The sequence below is a fragment of the Lucilia sericata genome, unplaced genomic scaffold (assembly GCF_015586225.1).
Source record: "Lucilia sericata isolate MDLA Ls3-8-SP2 unplaced genomic scaffold, ASM1558622v1 Contig001171F_arrow, whole genome shotgun sequence".
In the NCBI taxonomy this organism is placed as follows: Eukaryota; Metazoa; Arthropoda; class Insecta; order Diptera; family Calliphoridae; genus Lucilia; species Lucilia sericata.
Genome location: NW_023995140.1, coordinates 99967 through 122805, shown reverse-complemented (window position 1 = coordinate 122805; position 22839 = coordinate 99967). Strand labels below are relative to the sequence as shown.

Genomic DNA, 22839 nt, shown 5'->3' with positions numbered 1-22839 from the left:
CAAATCTTTTTAGCATAAATAATTTACTTATCTCTCAAAAGATTCCCAATTATTGTTTAATTAAATAAAAGAAAATAAATATTTATATTTAACTTAAATTCTACGACGTTGGTTGTTCATTTGCTTGGAGATCTTAACAAATTGTTCAATATCAAAATCATTATTACGCTCGGGTGAACCATAAGCGGCAGCATGATCTTCGGCAATAGCAGTGCGCCACATTTTTACAATAGCATCGGCGGCATTTAAAGTGGACATCATGGGCTTAGCTTTGCTGCTATCCTTACTTTTCTCCATGCCGGCAGATCTAAGAAGAGGAACATTGCGTGTATGGGCCCGAAGAGGAGAAGTATCGATATCATCATATTCATCATAAGAAGGAGATGATAAACGGGAAGAGACAGATTTGATAACTAAATTATTACGTGTGGGTAAAGAGATGCTAAAGGCAGCGGCCTCATCGGCAGTTACACCAGCAATGGCAGTGGCTTTGGGGGCAGATACAGCCAAACCATTGCGTCCCGATAAAGCCACAGCATTGGGTTTAGCAGAGGCTACACCACCCTCGCCAGCAATAGAGATACCTGAAAGATTTATTTTAAATTTATGAAAAGCCCTTGATTAAATATGTCCGAAAATAAAACTCACCCACTGGTTTAGCTTCCGCCACAGAAGCATCTTTTTTTGGTGGTGTTATGGCTACACTATCGTGTACATCTTCATAGGGATCTTCATGATTGGGAGGCAAGAGATCAGATTCACTTAATTGTTGCTCCGTAACTTCATCTACTTTTTGAGGCTCTACAGCTGCCTCAATGGCCACAGCATCTTCAGCATTTTTATCTTCTTTTACAGGTGTCTTCTGAGGCATTACTGTACTATGCATGGGCTGTAATAGAACACTAAAATCTTGTATTTGTCCGGTTTGTTGTAGCATGGCTAAATTTTGAGCAGCTTGTCCCAATTCCAAAAGACTAGCAGCATAAACACGATTATCTTCAGGACTAAAGGTACCCTTACGTTTGGCCAACTCTTGTATGGCCACCAGGCGAGCAGCAGCTAATTGTATTTTATTAAAATCTTCCTCAAACGATGACTTATGATCATTGTATTCACTGTCATGTACAGTTAAAGCTATCTGACTGGAAGCTGCCGCTACAGGACCTTGGCGTGGAGCTGCTTTCTGTTCATTGTTATTACCCGAAATTTTCTGTACTTGGCCATCTTTTAAGTGTACAAAATGTCCCTTAAGACCACCATAATAGGGCAGGGTTTGTGCATCTTCATTTAGCTCTATATCAGAAGATCTATGTCTAATTGTGCAAGAGGGGGATGGAGGGGTTTTTGTATAATACATTGGAGTTTATGTTTGTGTGTTTGGAAATAAAAAAATTTAAACATGTACCAGTATTTTTTACTACTATTTAAATACTACTAACTACTATTGAAGGAATTGAGAGGAAAGCTTTTAAGGAAAGAATGAGAAATAGACGAGGAAGATAAAGGTAGAGAAAGAAAGGGAAAAGTTCTTAACTAAATAAATACATGTGTGCTTGTTTAAAAGCTTATTATATACAATTCTTTAGTCTGGAGATTTGACCCCTTATTCATGAATTCCCTTAACAAACCTCTAGTCTATAGAAATATTTGAATATTTAAATCTATTCTGTAAAACTTTATCATCGATCAGTTTTCTAGAGAAAACTTTTATATCGATCAGTTTTCTAGAGAAAACTTTTATATCGATCAGTTTTCTAGAGAAAACTTTTTCAACGATCAGTTTTCTATAGAAAACTTTATCAACGATCAGTTTTCTACAGAAAACTTTTTCAACGATCAGTTTTCTACAGAAAACTTTATCAACGATCAGTTTTCTAGAGGAAACTTTATCATCGATCAGTTTTCTATAGAAAACTTTACCATCGGTCAGTTTTCAATAGAAAACTTTATCATCGATCAGTTTTCTATAGAAAACTTTACCATCGATCAGTTTTCTATAGAAAACTTCACCATCGATCAGTTTTTTATAAAAATCTTAACCATCAAACAGTTTTTTATAGAAAACTTTATCATCGATCAGTTTTCAATAGAAAATATTATTGAAGATCAGTTTTCCATAGAAAACATTATCATCGATCAGTTTTCTATAGAAAACTTTATCATCGATCAGTTTTCTATAGAAAACTTTATCATCGATCAGTTTTCTATAGAAAACTTTACCATCGATCAATTTTCTATAGAAAACTTTACCATCGATCAGTTTTCTATGGAAAACTTTACCATCGATCAGTTTTCTATAGAAAGTTTTCTATAGAAAACTTTATGATCGATTAGTTTTCAATAGAAAACTTTATCATCGATCAGTTTTCTATAGAAAACTTTATCATCGATCAGTTTTCTATAGAAAACTTTATCATCGATCAGTTTTCTATAGAAAACTTTATCATTGATAAGTTTTCTATAGATCACTGTTATCATCGTTCAATGTTTTATAGGAATCTTCAATATCGACCACTTTTCTTTATAATACTTCATAATCGATTACTTTTTTAGTTTTCTTAAATAAACCCAACTTTTAAAGCCTTGTTAAGCTTTAAAGCTTTTTCATTATTTAATATAGATTTTATATTCATCGTACCAAATTGTCAAACTTTTCACCATGTAATTATTAAACAAACTTTAAAAATATTTACAATGTTAAATTTGTTTATTAATTTTTCTATAATATTTTAATATTTTACAGTATTTTTTTTGTACATTATCGTTTAATTATTTATTAATTATTACTAAAATAATTTCAGCTCAGTCTTTTGTAAAGTTCTTTTAAACAATTAATCTATCAAATCCAACTCAAGATCTGCCTGAGCATGAGCTTTACCACCCACTCCAGCAATAGCTACCGATTCGGGATTAAAATAGACATTTGTAGTAACGCCTCGTTTTAAATAAGCTTTTGAGATGGGTGTTGAAATGGCAGTGCCACCATTGCCAACAATAGCTTTCGAATGGGGTTCCAAAATTAGGGCCGCTGGTTTTTTGCCTGTTTCATGTTGGTGTTGATTTTGTGAGAAATAAGGCAAAAAGTAAGTGCCAAATGGTATTTCTGGTATGTTGCCTTTGGTGGAAGTTTTGCCTACAGCTTCAACTTTCACTTGTGTTTCAGGTTCAAAATCTTCACTTTGGTTCTGTTTGGCGGGAAGCTTTTTTTGTTTTTTGGCTTTGTGAGTTTGTTGTAGCTGATTTTGCTTTTGCTGTACTGCGATCAGTTTACTTGGTTGAATTTGTATTTGTTTTTGCTCTATTGCGACCAATTTATTTTGTGTCTGAACTTTTGTTTGTTTTGCAAGAGGGGTTTTAATTTTTTCTGTTGACTCACTGGAGAAAACATGTTTACCCGGTACATTTATGATTTCTTCTATAACATATTCAGGATTTATTTTTTCCACAGCCTTCAACAAAGCTTTATCACTTTTAAAGTCACCCTCAATTTCGGTAATTTTTTCGGGTTTAACTGGTATATCTAAAAAGTTTTGAGTCTTATCTTCTGGCTTTAGTTGTAGCTTGGGTGGTTTAACTTGCAAAGAACCTTGAGGTTTACGGGTAGTAGGTTCTCTATTTTTGATCTTGGGTCTTTGAGTAGGCGCCTCTGTAGTGGTAGTCGTAGTAACCTTTTCTGTAACTGGCGTTAATGTTGGTGCTATACTGGGTAATGTGGCCACTAGTTGGGGCAAATACTGTTGACCAGTTGTATAGGCAAATTGTCCAAAGGGGGCATTAAAAAAGGCACTATTAAAGGCGAAATATTGCTGTTGAGGGCTTAAATATTGAGGCGTTAGATAGGAGGCAAAATTAGCTGTAGGTTGCAAAGCTGGTTGGGCCACTTTTGGTAATTTTTCTTGTTCACCATTAGCTTGCAATTGCGCAGGAGTTAATAAATTCAAACCATAACTGGTGTAAGCCGTTAAAGGTGACGGTTGCAAGGGCCATGTTTGTAGAGCAGATGTTGGCCAATTTCTTTTTTTATGGTTTTTGTTTGAACGAGGTTAATTTGAAGGTGGTGGGGGAAAATGGGATTTAAAGCAATTTGTTATTAATTTTGAAAATTTATATACAGCAGTGTGTTTAGTTTTTTTTGTTGGTTTAATGCGGTATTAGTAGTGTGTTTTATAACCAAAGCTTTTTGTTAGTTACATTTGAACATTCATAAATACATATTTACAATTTATATGTTGATTTTGGTTTTGTAATGAAAGTCTTTTAGTTTCGTTATTAAATTACAAATGTTTTCTTTTATTTAAATATAAAAGGTTTTAAAAATAAATTATAACACTTTCAGAGAGCTTAAAAGCTTAACAAGCTTTTATTAATTAAAAAAAAACTTTGAAACAGTCTGTTGTCATGTGTATGTAAGTGGTATGCTGAAAAATCAGTGTGTGTATAATGTATGAACAATTACATGTTTATGAACAATATGAAGAAAAGCTTTGAAATTATGAAAGCTCTTATTACAGACAATGAGATTTGTGAAACTTTTATTTTTTACTTTTAAAAAGCTTTAATTTAAAGCATTGTTTAAAAGCTTCTAGCTGTTTTTTGAACTAGAACTGAACTAGAACTGAACTAGAACTGAACTAGAACTGAACTAGAACTGAACTAGAACTGAACTAGAACTGAACTAGAACTGACTAGAACTGAACTAGAACTGAACTAGAACTGAACTAGAACTGAACTAGAACTGAACTAGAACTGAACTAGAACTGAACTAGAACTGAACTAGAACTGAACTAGAACTGAACTAGAACTGAACTAGAACTGAACTAGAACTGAACTGCACTAGAACTGAACTAAACGGACTAGAACTTAACTAGAACTGAACTAGAACTGAACTAGAACTGAACTAGAACTGACAACGAGAAATGAACTAGAACTGAACTAGAACTGAACTAGAACTGAACTAGAACTGACTAGAACTGACTAGAACTGAACTAGAACTGAACTAGAACTGAACTAGAACTGAACTAGAACTGAACTAGAACTGAACTAGAACTGAACTAGAACTGAAACTAGAACTGAACTAGAACTGAACTAGAACTGAACTAGAACTGAACTAGAACGGAACTAGAACTGAACTAGAACTGAACTAGAACTGAACAGAACTGAACTAGAACTGACTAGAACTGAACTAGAACTGAACTAGAACTGAACTAGAACTGAACTAGAACTGAACTAGAACTGAACTAGAACTGAACTAAACTGAACTAGAACTGAACTAGAACTGAACTAGAACTGAACTAGAACTGAACTAGAACTGAACTAGAACTGAAACTAGAACTGAACTAGAACTGAACTAGAACGGAACTAGAACTGAACTAGAACTGAACTAGAACTGAACTAGAACTGACTAGAACTGAACTAGAACTGAACTAGAACTGAACTAGAACTGAACTAGAACTGAACTAGAACTGAACTAGAACTGAACTAGAACTGAACTGAACTAGAACTGAACTAGAACTGAACTAGAACTGAACTAGAACTGAACTAGAACTGAACTAGAACTGAACTAGAACTGAACTAGAACTGAACTAGAACTGAACTAGAACTGAACTAGAACTGAACTAGAACTGAACTAGACTGAACTAGAACTGAACTAGAACTGAACTAGAACTGAACTAGAACTGAACTAGAACTGAACTAGAACTGAACTAGAACTGAACTAGAACTGAACTAGAACTGAACTAGAACTGAACTAGAACTGAACTAGAACTGAACTAGAACTGAACTAGAACTGAACTAGAACTGAACTAGAACTGAACTAGAACTGAACTAGAACTGAACTAGAACTGAACTAGAACTGAACTAGAACTGAACTAGAACTGAACTAGAACTGAACTAGAACTGAACTAGAACTGAACTAGAACTGAACTAGAACTGAACTAGAACTGAACTAGAACTGAACTAGAACTGAACTAGAACTGAACTAGAACTGAGCTAGAACTGAACTAGAACTGAACTAGAACTAAACTAGAACTGAACTAGAACTGAACTAGAACTGAACTAGAACTGAACTAGAACTGAACTAGAATGAACTAGAATTGAACTAGAACTGAACTAGAACTGAACTAGAACTGAACTAGAACTGAACTAGAACTGAACTAGAACTGAACTAGAACTAGAACTGAACTAGAACTGAACTAGAACTGACTAGAACTGAACTAGAACTAAACTGAACTAGAACTGAACTAGAACTGAACTAGAACTGAACTAGAACTGAACTAGAACTGAACTGAGACTAGAACTGAACTAGAACTGAGAACTAGACTAACAGAACTAGAACTGAACTAGAACTGAACTAGAACTGAACTAGAACTGAACTAGAACTGAACTAGAACTGAACTAGAACTGAACTAGAACTGAACTAGAACTGAACTAGAACTGAACTAGACTGAACTAGAACTGAACTAGAACTGAACTAGAAGACATTAGGTTTGAATATTTTGAAATCTCTTAATGATTTTACTTTAATAATTTTAAGGCTCTCTTATAAAACAGTTTAAAATGTTAATAACCACCAAAGCTCGCAATCTTTTAAGAAATGTTTAAAGCTTTTTAAACACTGATTTTTCAACAAACCACTTAACTTAAGCTAAAATAACTCTAAGATAAATACCCACTACTTAAAATTAAACTAAAGTAAACAATTAATTAATAAGTAGAAAAAAATATAAAGAAGAAAAACTTAAAAATAATACTTCGAAATAAAGAATTAGACAAAAAAAGAAATAAACAATCTTCTTCGAAGCCCCCCCTATACTCAAAACCAATGGCTACTTAAATCTCTACATAATCTCCAGTAGGCGGAGCATAATAGACCGTTGGTCCGGTAGCCACTATACGTCCCTCACGCGGAAACATTTGTGTGTCTAAATTTGTTCTCTGTAAAGCATCTTTCAAATCAACATTCGAAGGTATGGCAATAATCTTAGCACCCGGACCGGCTATAGTTAAACTACGGGGATGTGTAAGAGCATAACCACCAGGACCCACAATAGCCGTACCACCGCTGCCAGCTGTAGCCACACCACCGGGTCCAGCTATGGCAATACCACCCTTGCGTACCTTAAGTCTTTGGATAATAATACCACCATGTTTGAGGGCATCATTTTGGGTTTCCTGTTTGTGCTTTAATAGATGAGCGAAAATTTTCTTTTCCTCGGGTTCACCCGATTCATGAGAAGTATTGTAGGTGTATTGATCGTCTGAGCTAGAACTATCCGCACTGACGTTTTCATCATCCCATTTATAATCGGATTCTAAATGATCATTTTGTACATCATCGTTGCCATAGAAGGGATGGGGAGGAGCTTGTGGTGAACTAGGACTGGTGTAAAATTGCTGTTGTGGAGCGGGTAATAGTTGTGGTATTTGTAAAGGCACTGTTTGTACTGTAGTAAATTCGGTAGCAGTTAAAGGTTTATTGGGGTCTTGGGGACGAAAGGGTAAACGGAAAATATTTTGAAAGGCATTCTTAATGGCATTGGAAGTGGCATTATTAATGTTATTGATATTATTTTGCAATTCCAAAAGGGGACGATTTTTGATGCCATTATTATTGTTGTTTTGTAGATTAAACAAGGGTCTATTTTTGATAATTTGATTAGGATTATTATTATTGTTGTTGTTGCTATTCGTTGGAGCAGTTGGGTTATTTAAAGTGCTATAAGAAGGAGTAGCCTCGGGTGGTTGTATGATTTGAGTTATCTGCTGGGCAGCAGTAGGTTTTTCATAATGTTGCTGTTGTTGCTGCTGTTGTTGTTGTACTTGTTGTTGTACTTGTTGTTGCTGTTGACCGCTGCCACTAGTTGTGGGTTGTACTTTAACTACTGTACTGCTGGAAGCCGAAACTTTTTGAGGTTTTGCTACCAGACGTTTTCTAACGATTTGTGAGGAACTAGTGGTATTTACTGTATTACCAGTGGTTACAGTTTGACTATTAGCCTGCACCTTATAAGGTCTATGATTCACTTTTTCTTCTCGTGAGGTGTTTGAAGTATTTTCCTTAGAGTTGTTATCACTGGCTTTAATATCTTTTAAAGTACTTTTAGGCACCACTTCTTGGGGTAAAAAGAATAAATGATATTTTGCTGTGGACTTAACTTTACTGTTAGTAGAGGTTTTATTGGATTTGGTTTTGCCATAGAAATGATCTATATCACCCACAATTTTATAACCTTTAATCTTATACTCCTGAGGATTGTTCTTTGCCACATATTGTTGCTTGTTCTGCTTAAAAAGTCTTACTGGTATAACAAAATGACTGGGCAATAGTTTCTCTTCCGCTTTTGTCTGAGGAGCTGGTATCTCAACACGTTGTGGCTTGAAATATAATGGATTTTTTGGTTTTGTTGTTGTCTTGGGCTTTTGTGGTTTCCTCGTGGGCGGTCTATTGTGTTCACTAGCTTTATTATGGTGAACTGTTTCCAATTTCACCGATCTTATTGAAGGCAATAACAATGTTTCACCATTAACTCCCTTTACTTGTGGATTTTGTACATGAAATGGTTGATAGCCCGTATTGGGAAATAGATATTGCGATGAGTCTAGTATGGCAGGTGAACGTGTAGGATCTTGTTTTTTCACATAACCCAAAGCTTGATTAATTTTTTCAATTTCCTGCAAAATACGTTTAGCTTCATCATGCTTTTCATCGCCCTCCACAACACTGGGCTGTTCGGCTTCTTCGGGAAATTTTATAAGTCTTTGTTTTTCAATTCTGCAAACGAAATGTTGAAGTTATGTTTGGTTTTAGGTTTAGATAGATAATCTATGTTATTCATACATATATATTTTCTTAAATGAGCTTTAAAGCTTTCTAAAAGTTTTGTTTATAGTAAATTTTTAAAACATTTTAAAAAGGGTTAAGGTGAAATGTGAAAGCATGCTGCCGGTTTAATAATGATTTCTTTGGTATTTATAAATGCTTTAAAGCTTAGCTATATACAAATAATGTGAATGGATCCTTTAAGCTGTTTTAAAAGCTTGTTTGAATATGTTTTTGTATTAAGATTTTATTTACTTTGCTTTTTTTTCATTAAAACATCTTAAAAATTCTTCTCTTTTAAATTCCGAAATCATTTGCTAAATCGGCTCTACTTTCTTAGAACTAGATTGGTGTCCGATTCTATTTCTGAAGCTTTATATGAACAAAATTTCTAAAGAGTTTTATAATAAGGTTATGTCGATATTCTAGACTATAGATCAGACTAAAGTTCGGAATATATTACAGGCTAGATCATAATCCAGACTATATACTAGTACTAGTCTATAAGCTATACATTAGACTAAACAATATACTAGACTATAGTCCGTATTATAGGCAAGAATATAGTTTATACTATAAAATAGCCTGTATACCAGAGCAACCAGATTATAGACTAGACTATGGTTGATGTATTACACTTAACTATAGACCAGACTATAAATAAAACTATAGAGCTAACTACAGTTTAGAATTGACTATATTCCGAACTATGAACTAGATTCTAGTTTAGAATAGAAAATATGCCACAATTATAGATAATAGACTAGACTATTTTCCGGATTATAAACTAGAATATATTCAAAACTACTGACTAGACTATAATCAAGATTAAAAACTGGAATATAGTGCAAACTAGAGACTCTAGCGTAGAGACTAAACGGTCACAACTATAGACTAGACTACAGAATAGACTATAGTCCAGAATATAGTTCAGAATATAGTCCTGACTATAGTTCAGAGTATAGTCTAGTCTATAGTCTGAACTATAATCTGGTCTATATTCTGGACTATAGTGTAGTCTATAATCTGGACTATAGTCTAGTCTATAGTCTGGACTATAGTCTAGTCTATAGTCTGGACTATAGTCTAGTCTATAGCCTGGACTATAGTCTAGTCTATAGTCTGGACTATAGTAGAGTCTATAGTCTGGACTATAGTCTAGTCTGTAGTCTGGACTATAGTCTAGTCTATAGTTTGGTCTATAGTCTAGTCTATAGTCTGGATTATAGTCTAGTCTATAGTCTGGACTATAGTCAAGTCTATAGTCTGGACTATAGTCTAGTCTATAGTCTGGACTATAGTCAAGTCTATAGTCTGGACTATAGTCTAGTCTATAGTCTGGACTATAGTCTAGCCTATAGTCTGGACTATAGTCTAGTCTATAGTCTGTACTATAGTCTAGTCTAGTCTATAGTCTGGACTATAGTATAGTCTATAGTCTGGACTAAAGTAGAGTCTATAGTCTGGACTATACTCGAGTCTATAGTTTGGACTATAGTCAAGTCTAATAGTCTAAACTATTATCTAAAATATAGACAGTAATATAGTCTAGATTTATAGATAAATCTATTGTCCAGATTATAGACAAGACTTTATTCTAGACTACAGTACAGACTATATACTTTTATGTTTTTCAATTATATAAGAAATGATCTTTAAAAAAGCTTAACTCGAACAAGTACATCAAGGGTCATTGCACACTGTCTTGTCTTGCAAATGAACTGTTTAAAAGTTTGGGGAAATTTATTTGAAATTAAATCTAAACTATTTGGTAGAACCTTTGTTGAACCCGATTTCTGAATAATTTATATGCTGCTTCTGGAGTAGGATGGGCAAAACTTCTTTGCTTTGAGAAAGCAATAAAATTTAAATTTAAAATATACAAGGTGACCGTAAGCATTTCATATATGTGATGGAATAATAGCTTTTTTTGAATAAATATAACACATTTTTTTCAAAATTATACATAAATACTTAGTTGTAGCAATTACACATTTAACTTAAATTTTAAATATAACCCAATTTTTAATAACTTTAAACACATACATGCACTTATCATTTGATTTATAAATTGTATTTAAAACACATAATAGAATTAGTTGAAAATTGTTTAAAGTGTAAAGAAAATTAGTTAAAAGCTTAGCATAATTTTAAAAATCTATTTAAAATAATAATTTATTATTGATACTTACTCTACCAAAGCATCAGAGGCATCATCCAAGGGCTTAGATATGGTATAACCCAGCAGGCCAAAGAGAAGCGTTAACTAGAAAGAAAGAATTTCAAAAAAGACAATTAATAACAATTTCTTTTTTTCTAAACGCTTTTAAAACAAATTTTTATATGAAAGTAAAACTTAAAACTCATTACCACTTGGTTTGATAACATGTCTTGGCCATGATTGCATAAGTATTTAAAGACCTTAAGCTATTCATTTCTTTCTTAAAACTTCTTAAGATAATTAAATTTGATATTTTGTTTAAAAAGCAAGAAAATGAAAGAAATAAATTAAATAAAGACAACAAAAAAGAACTTCTTATTTTTGTTTAAATACCATTAAGTAAAAGTTTACAAGAAAAAAACTAAAATGAAAGTTCAAGTTCTTGTTATTTCGAATTCATTAATATTCCATAACTTACTTGACGCATATACAAAATTTTGTAAAAAAAATATAAATCCCCAACCGCCATACACTCACTCTCTCACTTTTTTAACATCAATACAAAAAGATCAAGTTAATAACGAAATGAATAACTGAATGTAAAGAAGAAAGATTTCAGTTTCAGTATTTTCAGAATTAAAGTGACAACAAGTTTTGCATGTAAAAAAAAAGACCAACGACTAGACCCCACTACTTCGTTCGTCAGTGTTGCGGGGTATTTGCTTGAACGCCTGTCTGTCTTGTTTGTCTTTCGGTCTGTACATGATTCTGGCACAGCTTTCTAGAAATGCGGTCAAGTATTTTTATTTTCATTATGATTATATTACGAAGAAAATGAATGTGTAGTTTTTTATATTGTTTTTATTTTTTTGCATAGAATTTAAATTTCGCTTTTTTTAATACATATTGACATATCTGTTGATAGAAATGTTAAGAAAACTAATCCATGATTGATTACTTTTTAGCCGGTTGGATTTCAAACAAAAGAAATTTGAGATTTTTGAGATTGAGATTAAATCAGATAATAAATAGCATGGTGGGATTTTAATAGAAAACATAAGGTTTACCTACTAGGGAGATTTTATTACTTTTTCTAAAAATAGATCTTTGTTTTTAACTCCATTATTAAAAGAAATCAAAAGCGTTTAGAAAATTGGTTAAATCTATTTACAAGTTAATTAATGTTAATAGGTTTTTTATAAAACTTGTTAATTTATTTCCACAGTGCGTTTGTTTTAATGTTTGACAAATAAACATAAATATATTGTTCCTACACCCACCTTAAAGTATACTGATTGACCCAGTCTAGTCTAGTCTATAGACTGGACTATAGTCTAGTCTACAGTTTGGACTATAGTCTAGACTACAGTTTGGACTATAGTCTAGACTACAGTTTGGACTATAGTCTAGTCTATAGTCTGGACTATAGTCTAGTCTATAGTCTGGACTATAATCTAGTCTATAGTCTGGACTATAGTCTAGTCTATAGTCTAGTATATCGTCTGGACTATAGTCTAATCTATAGTCTGGCCTGTAGTCTGAACGCTAATCTAACCTATAGTCTGGATTATATCAAGTCTATAGTGGAATATAATGTACTAGATTATCGTCCAGACCATAGACTAGACTATATATCAGATATTAGACCGGAGTATAGTTCAGATTATAAAATAGACCATTATAAGGACTATAGTTCAGATTTTAAAATGGACTAAAGCCTAGAATTAAAACTAGACCATAGATTAGAGAATAGACTACACAATATCCAGACTATAGTCCAGAGCTATAGCCTATTGATTGGACCATAGTCTGGGCTCTAATTAAGTCCATAGTCTGGAACAAAATCTAGTCTATAGTCTAGTCTATAGTCTCGTCTATAGTCTAGTCTATAGTCTAGTCTATAGTCTATTCTATAGTCTATTCTATAGTCTAGTCTATAGTCTAGTCTATAGTCTAGTCTATAGTCTATAGTCTAGTCTAGTCTATAGTCTAGTCTATAGTCTAGTCTATAGTCTAGTCTATAGTCTAGTCTATAGTCTAGTCTATAGTCTAGTCTATAGTCTAGTCTATAGTCTAGTCTATAGTCTAGTCTATAGTCTAGTCTATAGTCTAGTCTATAGTCTAGTCTATAGTCTAGTCTATAGTCTAGTCTATAGTCTAGTCTATAGTCTAGTCTATAGTCTAGTCTATAGTCTAGTCTATAGTCTAGTCTATAGTCTAGTCTATAGTCTAGTCTATAGTCTAGTCTATAGTCTAGTCTATAGTCTAGTCTATAGTCTAGTCTATAGTCTAGTCTATAGTCTAGTCTATAGTCTAGTCTATAGTCTAGTCTATAGTCTAGTCTATAATCTAGTCTATAGTCTAGTCTATAGTCTAGTCTATAGTCTAGTCTATAATCTAGTCTATAGTCTAGTCTATAGTCTATAGTCTAGTCTATAGTCTAGTCTACAGTCTAGTCTATAGTCTAGTCTATAGTCTAGTCTATAGTCTAGTCTATAGTCTAGTCTATAGTCTAGTCTATAGTCTAGTCTATAGTCTAGTCTATAGTCTAGTCTATAGTCTAGTCTATAGTCTAGCCTATAGTCTAGTCTATAGTCTAGTCTATAGTCTAGTCTATAGTCTAGCCTATAGTCTAGTCTATAGTCTATAGTCTATAGTCTAGTCTATAGTCTAGTCTATAGTCTAGTCTATAGTCTAGTCTATAGTCTAGTCTATAGTCTAGTCTAGTCTATAGTCTAGTCTATAGTCTAGTCTATAGTCTAGTCTATAGTCTAGTCTATAGTCTAGTCTATAGTCTAGTCTATAGTCTAGTCTATAGTCTAGTCTATAGTCTAGTCTATAGTCTAGTCTATAGTCTAGTCTATAGTCTAGACTATAGTCTAGTCTATAGTCTAGTCTATAGTCTCTATAGTCTAGTCTATAGTCTAGTCTATAGTCTAGTCTATAGTCTAGTCTATAGTCTAGTCTATAGTCTAGTCTATAGTCTAGTCTATAGTCTAGTCTATAGTCTAGTCTATAGTCTAGTCTATAGTCTAGTCTATAGTCTAGTCTATAGTCTAGTCTATAGTCTAGTCTATAGTCTAGTCTATAGTCTAGTCTATAGTCTAGTCTATAGTCTAGTCTATAGTCTAGTCTATAGTCTAGTCTATAGTCTAGTCTATAGTCTAGTCTATAGTCTAGTCTATAGTCTAGTCTATAGTCTAGTCTATAATCTAGTCTATCTAGTCTATAGTCTAGTCTATAGTCTAGTCTATAGTCTAGTCTATAGTCTAGTCTATAGTCTAGTCTATAGTCTAGTCTATAGTAGTCTATAGTCTAGTCTATAGTCTAGTCTATAGTCTAGTCTATAGTCTAGTCTATAGTCTAGTCTATAGTCTAGTCTATAGTCTAGTCTATAGTCTAGTCTATAGTCTAGTCTATAGTCTAGTCTATAGTCTAGTCTATAGTCTAGTCTATAGTCTAGTCTATAGTCCTAGTCTAGTAGTCTATAGTCTAGTCTATAGGTCCTAGTCTATAGTCTAGTCTATAGTCTAGTCATAGTCTAGTCTAGTCTAGTCTATAGTCTAGTCTATAGTCTAGTCTATAGTCTAGTCTATAGTCTAGTCTATAGTCTAGTCTATAGTCTAGTCTATATCTAGTCTATAGTCTAGTCTATAGTCTAGTCTATAGTCTAGTCTATAGTCTAGTCTATAGTCTAGTCTATAGTCTAGTCTATAGTCTAGTCTATAGTCTAGTCTATAGTCTAGTCTATAGTCTAGTCTATAGTCTAGTCTATAGTCTAGTCTATAGTCTAGTCTATAGTCTAGTCTATAGTCTAGTCTATAGTCTAGTCTATAGTCTAGTCTATAGTCTAGTCTATAGTCTAGTCTATAGTCTAGTCTATAGTCTAGTCTATAGTCTAGTCTATAGTCTAGTCTATAGTCTAGTCTATAGTCTAGTCTATAGTCTAGTCTATAGTCTAGTCTATAGTCTAGTCTATAGTCTAGTCTATAGTCTAGTCTATAGTCTAGTCTATAGTCTAGTCTATAGTCTAGTCTATAGTCTAGTCTATAGTCTAGTCTATAGTCTAGTCTAGTATAGTCTAGATAGTCTAGTCTATAGTCTAGTCTATAGTCTAGTCTATAGTCTAGACTATAGTCTAGTCTATAGTCTAGTCTATAGTCTAGTCTATAGTCTAGTCTATAGTCTAGTCTATAGTCTAGTCTATAGTCTAGTCTATAGTCTAGTCTATAGTCTAGTCTATAGTCTAGTCTATAGTCTAGTCTATAGTCTAGTCTATAGTCTAGTCTATAGTCTAGTCTATAGTCTAGTCTATAGTCTAGTCTATAGTCTAGTCTATAGTCTAGTCTATAGTCTAGTCTATAGTCTAGTCTATAGTCTAGTCTATAGTCTAGTCTATAGTCTAGTCTATAGTCTAGTCTAATCTAGTCTATAGTCTAGTCTATAGTCTAGTCTATAGTCTAGTCTATAGTCTAGTCTATAGTCTAGTCTATAGTCTAGTCTATAGTCTAGTCTATAGTCTAGTCTATAGTCTAGTCTATAGTCTAGTCTATAGTCTAGTCTATAGTCTAGTCTATAGTCTAGTCTATAGTCTAGTCTATAGTCTAGTCTATATCTAGTCTATAGTCTAGTCTATAGTCTATAGTCTAGTCTATAGTCTAGTCTATAGTCTAGTCTATAGTCTAGTCTATAGTCTAGTCTATAGTCTAGCCTATAGTCTAGTCTATAGTCTAGTATAATCTAGTCTATAGTCTAGTCTATAGTCTAGTCTATAGTCTAGTCTATAGTCTAGTCTATAGTCTAGTCTATAGTCTAGTCTATAGTCTAGTCTATAGTCTAGTCTATAGTCTAGTCTATAGTCTAGTCTATAGTCTAGTCTATAGTCTAGTCTATAGTCTAGTCTATAGTCTAGTCTATAGTCTAGTCTATAGTCTAGTCTATAGTCTAGTCTATAGTCTAGTCTATAGTCTAGTCTATAGTCTAGTCTATAGTCTAGTCTATAGTCTAGTCTATAGTCTAGTCTATAGTCTAGTCTATAGTCTAGTCTATAGTCTCTAGTCTATAGTCTAGTCTATAGTCTAGTCTAGTCTATAGTCTAGTCTATAGTCTAGTCTATAGTCTAGTCTATAGTCTAGTCTATAGTCTAGTCTATATCTAGTCTATCGTCTAGTCTATAGTCTAGTCTATAGTCTAGTCTAAGTCTATAGTCTAGTCTAGTCTAGTCTATAGTCTAGTCTATAGTCTAGTCTATAGTCTAGTCTATAGTCTAGTCTATAGTCTAGTCTATAGTCTAGTCTATAGTCTAGTCTATGTCTAGTCTATAGTCTAGTCTATAGTCTAGTCTATAGTCTAGTCTATAGTCTAGTCTATAGTCTAGTCTATAGTTAGTCTATAGTCTAGTCTATAGTCTAGTCTATAGTCTAGTCTATAGTCTAGTCTATAGTCTAGTCTATAGTCTAGTCTATAGTCTAGTCTATAGTCTAGTCTATAGTCTAGTCTATAGTCTAGTCTATAGTCTAGTCTATAGTCTAGTCTATAGTCTAGTCTATAGTCTAGTCTATAGTCTAAGTCTATAGTCTAGTCTATAGTCTAGTCTATAGTCTAGTCTATAGTCTAGTCTATAGTCTAGTCTATAGTCTAGTCTATAGTCTAGCTCTAGTCTAGTCTAGTCTATAGTCTAGTCTAGTCTATAGTCTAGTCTAGTCTAGTCTATAGTCTAGTCTATAGTCTAGTCTATACTCTAGTCTATAGTCTAGTCTATAGTCTAGTCTATAGTCTAGTCTATAGTCTAGTCCATAGTCTAGTCTATAGTCTAGTCTATAGTCTAGTCTATAGTCTAGTCTATAGTCTAGTCTATAGTCTAGTCTATAGTCTAGTCTATAGTCTAGTCTATAGTTAGTCTATAGTCTAGTCTATAGTCTAGTCTATAGTCTAGTCTATAGTCTAGTCTATAGTCTAGTCTATAGTCTAGTCTATAGTCTAGTCTATAGTCTGTCTATAGTCTAGTCTATAGTCTAGTCTATAGTCTAGTCTATAGTCTAGTCTATAGTCTAGTCTAGTCTAATCTATAGTCTAGTCTATAGTCTAGTCTATAGTCTAGTCTATAGTCTAGTCTATAGTCTAGTCTATAGTCTAGTCTATAGTCTAGTCTATAGCCTAGTCTATAGTCTAGTCTATAGTCTAGTCTATAGCCTAGTCTATAGTCTAGTCTATAGTCTAGTCTATAGTCTGGTCTATAGTCTAGTCTATAGTCTAGTCAATAGTCTAGTCTATAGTGTGGTCTATGATCTAGTCTATAGTCTTGTCTATAATTCATCTAATTTTCTAACTGTTACTAAATTTGAACTACATTAATTGAAAATATCCAGTTTCATGGAATTAAGTGATCATTTCTTTATTTATGTTAAAATTGTAAGACATTTATTTTAATACTACTCAAAAGTTTACGATAAAATCTTAGCTTAAGCTGAGCTAAAGTGGGTGTGTTTGGTGATGGTGATTAAACAAAATTGTTTTATTTTAAAATATGTATATGGAGTTAGCAATTTATTTCTAAAATTTTGTTAGATTTCGTTTTTTTTTTGCATTCTGAAATAGAAAAGATTTGTATAATAAATATGAAGTGAAATTGACACAATTAGCATAACGATTTATTATAGTGGATATATTTCGATTTAAATTTTAAACACTATTTCATTTCCAATAGAGACATTTCCGTTTTAATTTAGAGGAGAAACTTTTTAAAAAAATAGCAAAGATATGAATTAATTAAACATTTATAAATATTAATTTATTTAACTCATAATTTAAAAAAATTATGACAGTTTCTCTATACATATATTCCTAACATAGTTGCGTTACTGCTAAATAGTAAACCTTCCCTTTTAACAATATTCTATATTTCTCACCTTATATAGTTAATAATATTTAATTGAAATTTAAATAACAAATTGTTTATTATTTATTTAGCTTTCTCAGCATGAACTCAACCCACAATTACCAAAAAAAAAAAAAAAATCACTCAAATAAAAAAGTACATATTTACATTCTTAGAGCCAAAACAAACAATATGACCATAAATAAGAAAAACTTAAATAAATATGACATTTCATTAATAGATAAACAATTTAGAAAAATCATTTAAGTTAAATATTAAGTTAACTAGATGAAGTAAGACAAACAAACAAGAGATCATTGACCCCGTGCTTGGTACACTTTGGCTGAAATAAGTGTGGTCACGCACCTAAACATTATGACAAATCAAAAGTTCAAAAAAAAAAAAAAATCATGAATATATGAATAAGAAATTAAAATAAAGTGTAAAATGATCTTAATCAATTTCAATAAAACAACAAAAGCTCATGAATGAAATTAAAATTGAAAAAAATCGTGCTATTGTGTTTTATAAAAAAATTTTAAAATTGTTTACATTAGAGAAACATAAATTTTTGGGTGACATTTTTAGAAGATTATACCGTTAGTCTAAGAGATAATCGTATTTACTAATAAATCAACTTTAAGTTTATCTTTGATAATTAAACAAATTTTACTTTAAAATTTATTAGAATTTAAGATGCTGCCACTGTCCCAATTTCTTTTTTGCAACACTCCCACCTGTTTAAGAATTTATAAGTTATAAAATAATTTAATAGCTTTAAGCACGTGCTAAAAATTAAAATTTATATTTCTTTAAAATATTCCTACAATTATGATAAATTGTTAATTTTTTTTTTTTTGCTTATTATTTATAACTCCCTAAATGGGTTTTTTCCTCCAACATGGATTGCTTTATGAAAAAGAATCTTTTATTTTTAAGTGCGTCTTTAGCTGTTTGCTATTTTGTTTGTGTAAAACCCTTGTAGAATTTTTAATTAATCATTTTCGTAATTATAAACTGTAGAACTTTTCATTTCATAACTTTTGTTAAGTGTTTAAAATTTGAAAAAAAAATAACTCTTATCTAATAATTTCCGCATATTTTTGCATAATTTGAAAGAAATGTAAAAAAATTTATAGAAAATTTTTTTTTATATAAAAATAATGTCTTTTGCATATAAATGATCAAAAAAATGAAATTTACGTAAATTACAGGATAATTTATGAAATTCTTGTAGAATATCGAAATCCTAAATCATTGAGCCTCACTGAATCCGAATCTGAACTCATATTATCATCATTATCTCCTTCGCTTCTGGGTTTTGATATATCGTGTGCTGAAGTTTGAAAAAACTCCCCTAGTTGGCCCCTTTTTGAGACGTTATAACAGCGCCAAAACAACTTTATTTATAAAATGTTATATGCCCTCAGAAAGTCCATTCTATCAGCTTTAAAATTAAGGCGTAACATCTGACATATCTTTTTTCTTCTTCGATATATCTACACCTAAAGCTTGAAAATACTGGGGTTGCGGTTTAGTCATGATATTTATACACTACACTACTCTAGTGGGGAGGATATAATGATTTGTAAATATTGTTTATAACGAACAAAACTACTGGATCCACAGCTAACTAAGGGTGTTTCAATTGATTCAAAATCACTTTCTGATTCGTTTAAACAATGTCTGTCCGTCCGTCAACTTCAACGGATGATATAAGCAGAGTTTAAAAACATTTTTATAGGAAAAATTTTAAAAGCTGGAATATAGAAGTTTTTCGTTTTCTAAAGCTGACGGACTATAAAGTTGTTTTGGAGCTTCAGGATACGATATCTCGAATCCCAGATTTGATGGTGATTCGTATTTAGCTCAACTCAATCCTTTTGAAGAATATACTTTGGTTTCTGGATTAAAAATTTGTCGATCTGTATAATTAGCATGAGTCGGAGCAGAAATAAACTAAGGCTTTTTGAAGACCGGAAGAAAAATCATTTGGAATTGAAAAAATATGAACTAAGAATGTTAGACATAATGTTCCTAAATATATGGGCAAGTGACCCAACATTTAAAATCGATGTCATCCGATATAGATGAAATCTGCGCAGAGGTTAGAACTATTGGATAGTAGGCCAGACACAAATTTTCAGCTCTATCGGTTAAGAACTGCCGTACTTAGAGGGTCAAAGTTGGACATTTGGTCATACAGGGGTTTATTGTAAATTCGTGTAACTTTTCACCTATTGGTCCTATCAAAAATTGTCCAAAAGAGTTCAGATAGCTATTTCTTCATTGTTACTTATGTCGAATTTCATCTATATACTCGTTATATAGCTATTTCTTCATTGTGTCCATTTTTTTGAATTTTTTCAAACATTTTTTTTTAATTATTTTTTTTTCAAAAAACTCCTAAGTTTTTGACTGATATAGCTATCTGGCCTACTATTCAATAGTACTAACCGTGGTGCTAATTTAATCCAATAATTTTTCGACTACATATAATATTGGAGTCGATTAAGTCATATCCGTCCGTCTGTCAGACTGTCTGTCCGTCTGTTTGTGTGTCTGTCTGCCGTTAAATTTAAATAAGTTAAATCCATATACAAGTCTGAAAGTATTGAGTAACTACTTTTTAGTATTGAGTACCCAAAAAATAGGGCAAATACTCGATACCCACTCCTCAATACTTTAACAGCACTAGTTTGTAGGTTCAATATTTTAGAAAATTCAAAAAGTAAATGGTACTTTTTGAGAGATGAAAAAGTACTAAAAAGTTCTATTCTAAAGAATCGTATTCAGTAAGGACTATGTCTATGTTTAATAATCATGTGTTTTGGATTCATATTATAAAACATGAAAAGAATATCATTTGAAGAAATAAAAAGTACCAAAAGTGGAATATATTCTAGCTTTGAGGAAAGTACTAAAAAACAGAGTACCAGAGTATCCGCTTTTCGCCTAGAAATAGACTTTTTCGAGAATTAAGTTTACAAAATATTCCGTGTTTCAATCTATATATCATAGATAAAACTCAAGTGACACAAATCTGCATTCATTTGTGTCAGAAAAATTGTGCTTTCAAAAAGTACCAAACAAATTATCCTAAATTTGGTCTTATATAGTCCTTAGTACCCGAATTCCAAAGTAATATACCAATAGCTTGTTTTGTGGTAGTAAATTAACTATTTTTTCAAATTTTATAAAAATTTTGCTCAATTAGTATGAATTAATTAAATTTCCCGTTTTTGCCCTTTTTGGTACTATTTCTCCCCAGTGAAATAGCAAATATTTTGTTTCAATAAATATTACAGAATATACGTCAATAAGTCGAAAAGGTTTTCTTAATGTGCTAAAAAAAAGTACCAAAAATACTGTTTTTCCCTTTTACACCCAAAAAGGAGTGAATTTTAAAAAAGTACGAAACAAGTGTCTCATAGTTTTGAAAGATATATCCGAAATATTTAGAAAAATTTGATTATGTTTATTAGTTAAAAAGTTATAATGGACTAAAAAAAGGTACCAAAATCACCTTTGTTACACATTTTCACTCCTTAAAAGTAAGAATTTCAAAAAAGTACCAGACACACATCTGCTCATTTTTAAAGTAGATACAGATACATTTAAATTTTGTTATGCTATCACTAATATTGTTGGGTTGTGCGATGATGAATCAGTCAGTCAGTAATGCTAATCTTCTGTATTTTGATTTCTTCGATATTATTTCATTAAGTATATTAAACAAATTAATTCATATTAAATTGTCTGGCATTTCAAATTTACTTTCTTTCCATAAACACATTTCTTCATAATTAAACTCTACTATATTTAAAACAATATATTATTAAGCTATTACAATATAAAACTGATTGCTTTGAAAAAAAAGGTTTAACTTAATAATAGCCTAAGGCACAAAACAAAATTAAATTTTATTTTTTCCAAATCCACCCAAAAATTAGGCTCTTACTAAATTTCAAAATAATATATTTAAAACAATGATTTAACAAAACGAAAACTATTCAAGGAATGTGAAAGTGTTTCAATTTTAAACAATTTCCAAAAAAAAATACAAAATTAATCTTTTAAGTTAACAGTCTCTATTAGCAATATTTTTGTTGAAATATATAAATAATTAATATTTATTTAAATGTTAGCTGCTTTAACTTTTTTTTACCGCTTTTGGGTTAAATTTGTTAATAGAAATATTTGCATAAATAATTGGGAATATTAAACACAATTTTTCACTTTTTGTTAGTTGTTGTAAAAACAAAACGTTTGAACTTTGTGTTGCCTTTTTTGGGAGGCGGCGTAGTTTTGTTTAGGGTTTTAAACGGCTAAAAACAAAAGACTCAAGACACAAACATGGTGTATAACACTTTATTAACAAAAAATAATAATTAATGATGATCTTTTATGGTCAAGCGTTTTTGTTATATTTATATAAAATTAAATGTTTTATTAATTATTACATTAATCCCAAGTTTTTTTATTAGTTTATTAATTATACATAGTTTGTTAATAGTTATTGTTAATTTATTTTCTTTGTTATTAACACTTACTATAATTATTTTCATTTCGTCTTTTTTTTTTTTTTTTGTATTTAAAAAAATATCCTTTTTGTTTCTTTTAAATATATAATTTATTAAGCACTTTTATTCTTGTTAACTTTCTGCACTTGTTGTTTTTGTTTTTTATTTTTCAATTATTTTTTTTTCTTCAATTTCAACAAAACCACTTTCTTTTCTGAGTGAAAGAGCAGAAGAACTTTACTTGACAACGTACTAAGACAAACTGCTGGTAGTGGCGCCGTTAACTGAGGTTTATAACATATTTTTTTTACTGTGTTTAGCTTTTTCTTACTACTGTTCATGTTTTCATTAACATGGCTAAAATAGCAAAAGTAGCTACATCTACTGTAGATATGTTAACATGCATACCGTGCTCTGTCTTCTCTATAAACGGTCAATGTATATCTTCATTATATACGTA

General features: G+C 31.5%; 2 protein-coding genes across 2 annotated transcripts; both read right to left on the bottom strand.

Annotated features, from left to right (window-relative positions):
• Nucleotides 1–93: 93 nt before the first annotated feature.
• Nucleotides 94–1357, bottom strand: LOC119610373. Its single transcript, XM_037965544.1, has 2 exons — nucleotides 649–1357; nucleotides 94–584 (listed from the first exon to the last, which is right to left on the bottom strand). The coding sequence occupies exons 1-2, from the start codon at nucleotides 1355–1357 to the stop codon at nucleotides 94–96; spliced, it is 1200 nt and encodes a 399-aa protein (XP_037821472.1).
• Nucleotides 1358–6488: 5131 nt separating this feature from the next.
• LOC119610376 (myb-like protein AA) lies at nucleotides 6489–22627 on the bottom strand. The gene is made up of 3 exons (XM_037965547.1): nucleotides 22410–22627; nucleotides 11011–11084; nucleotides 6489–8770 (listed from the first exon to the last, which is right to left on the bottom strand). The coding sequence occupies exons 1-3, from the start codon at nucleotides 22422–22424 to the stop codon at nucleotides 6829–6831; spliced, it is 2031 nt and encodes a 676-aa protein (XP_037821475.1). The 5' UTR covers nucleotides 22425–22627; the 3' UTR covers nucleotides 6489–6828.
• Nucleotides 22628–22839: the final 212 nt, after the last annotated feature.

Excerpts from the sequence above, each read along its gene's own strand:
- LOC119610373 (XM_037965544.1), bottom strand. The coding sequence starts at position 1,357 with ATGTATTATACAAAAACCCCTCCATCCCCCTCTTGCACAATTAGACAT. Across the intron at positions 585-648 it reads GGCGGAAGCTAAACCAGTGG|GTATCTCTATTGCTGGCGAG; the intron begins GTGAGTTTTATT and ends TAAATCTTTCAG.
- LOC119610376 (XM_037965547.1), bottom strand. Across the intron at positions 8,771-11,010 it reads GCCTCTGATGCTTTGGTAGA|AATTGAAAAACAAAGACTTA; the intron begins GTAAGTATCAAT and ends TTTCGTTTGCAG.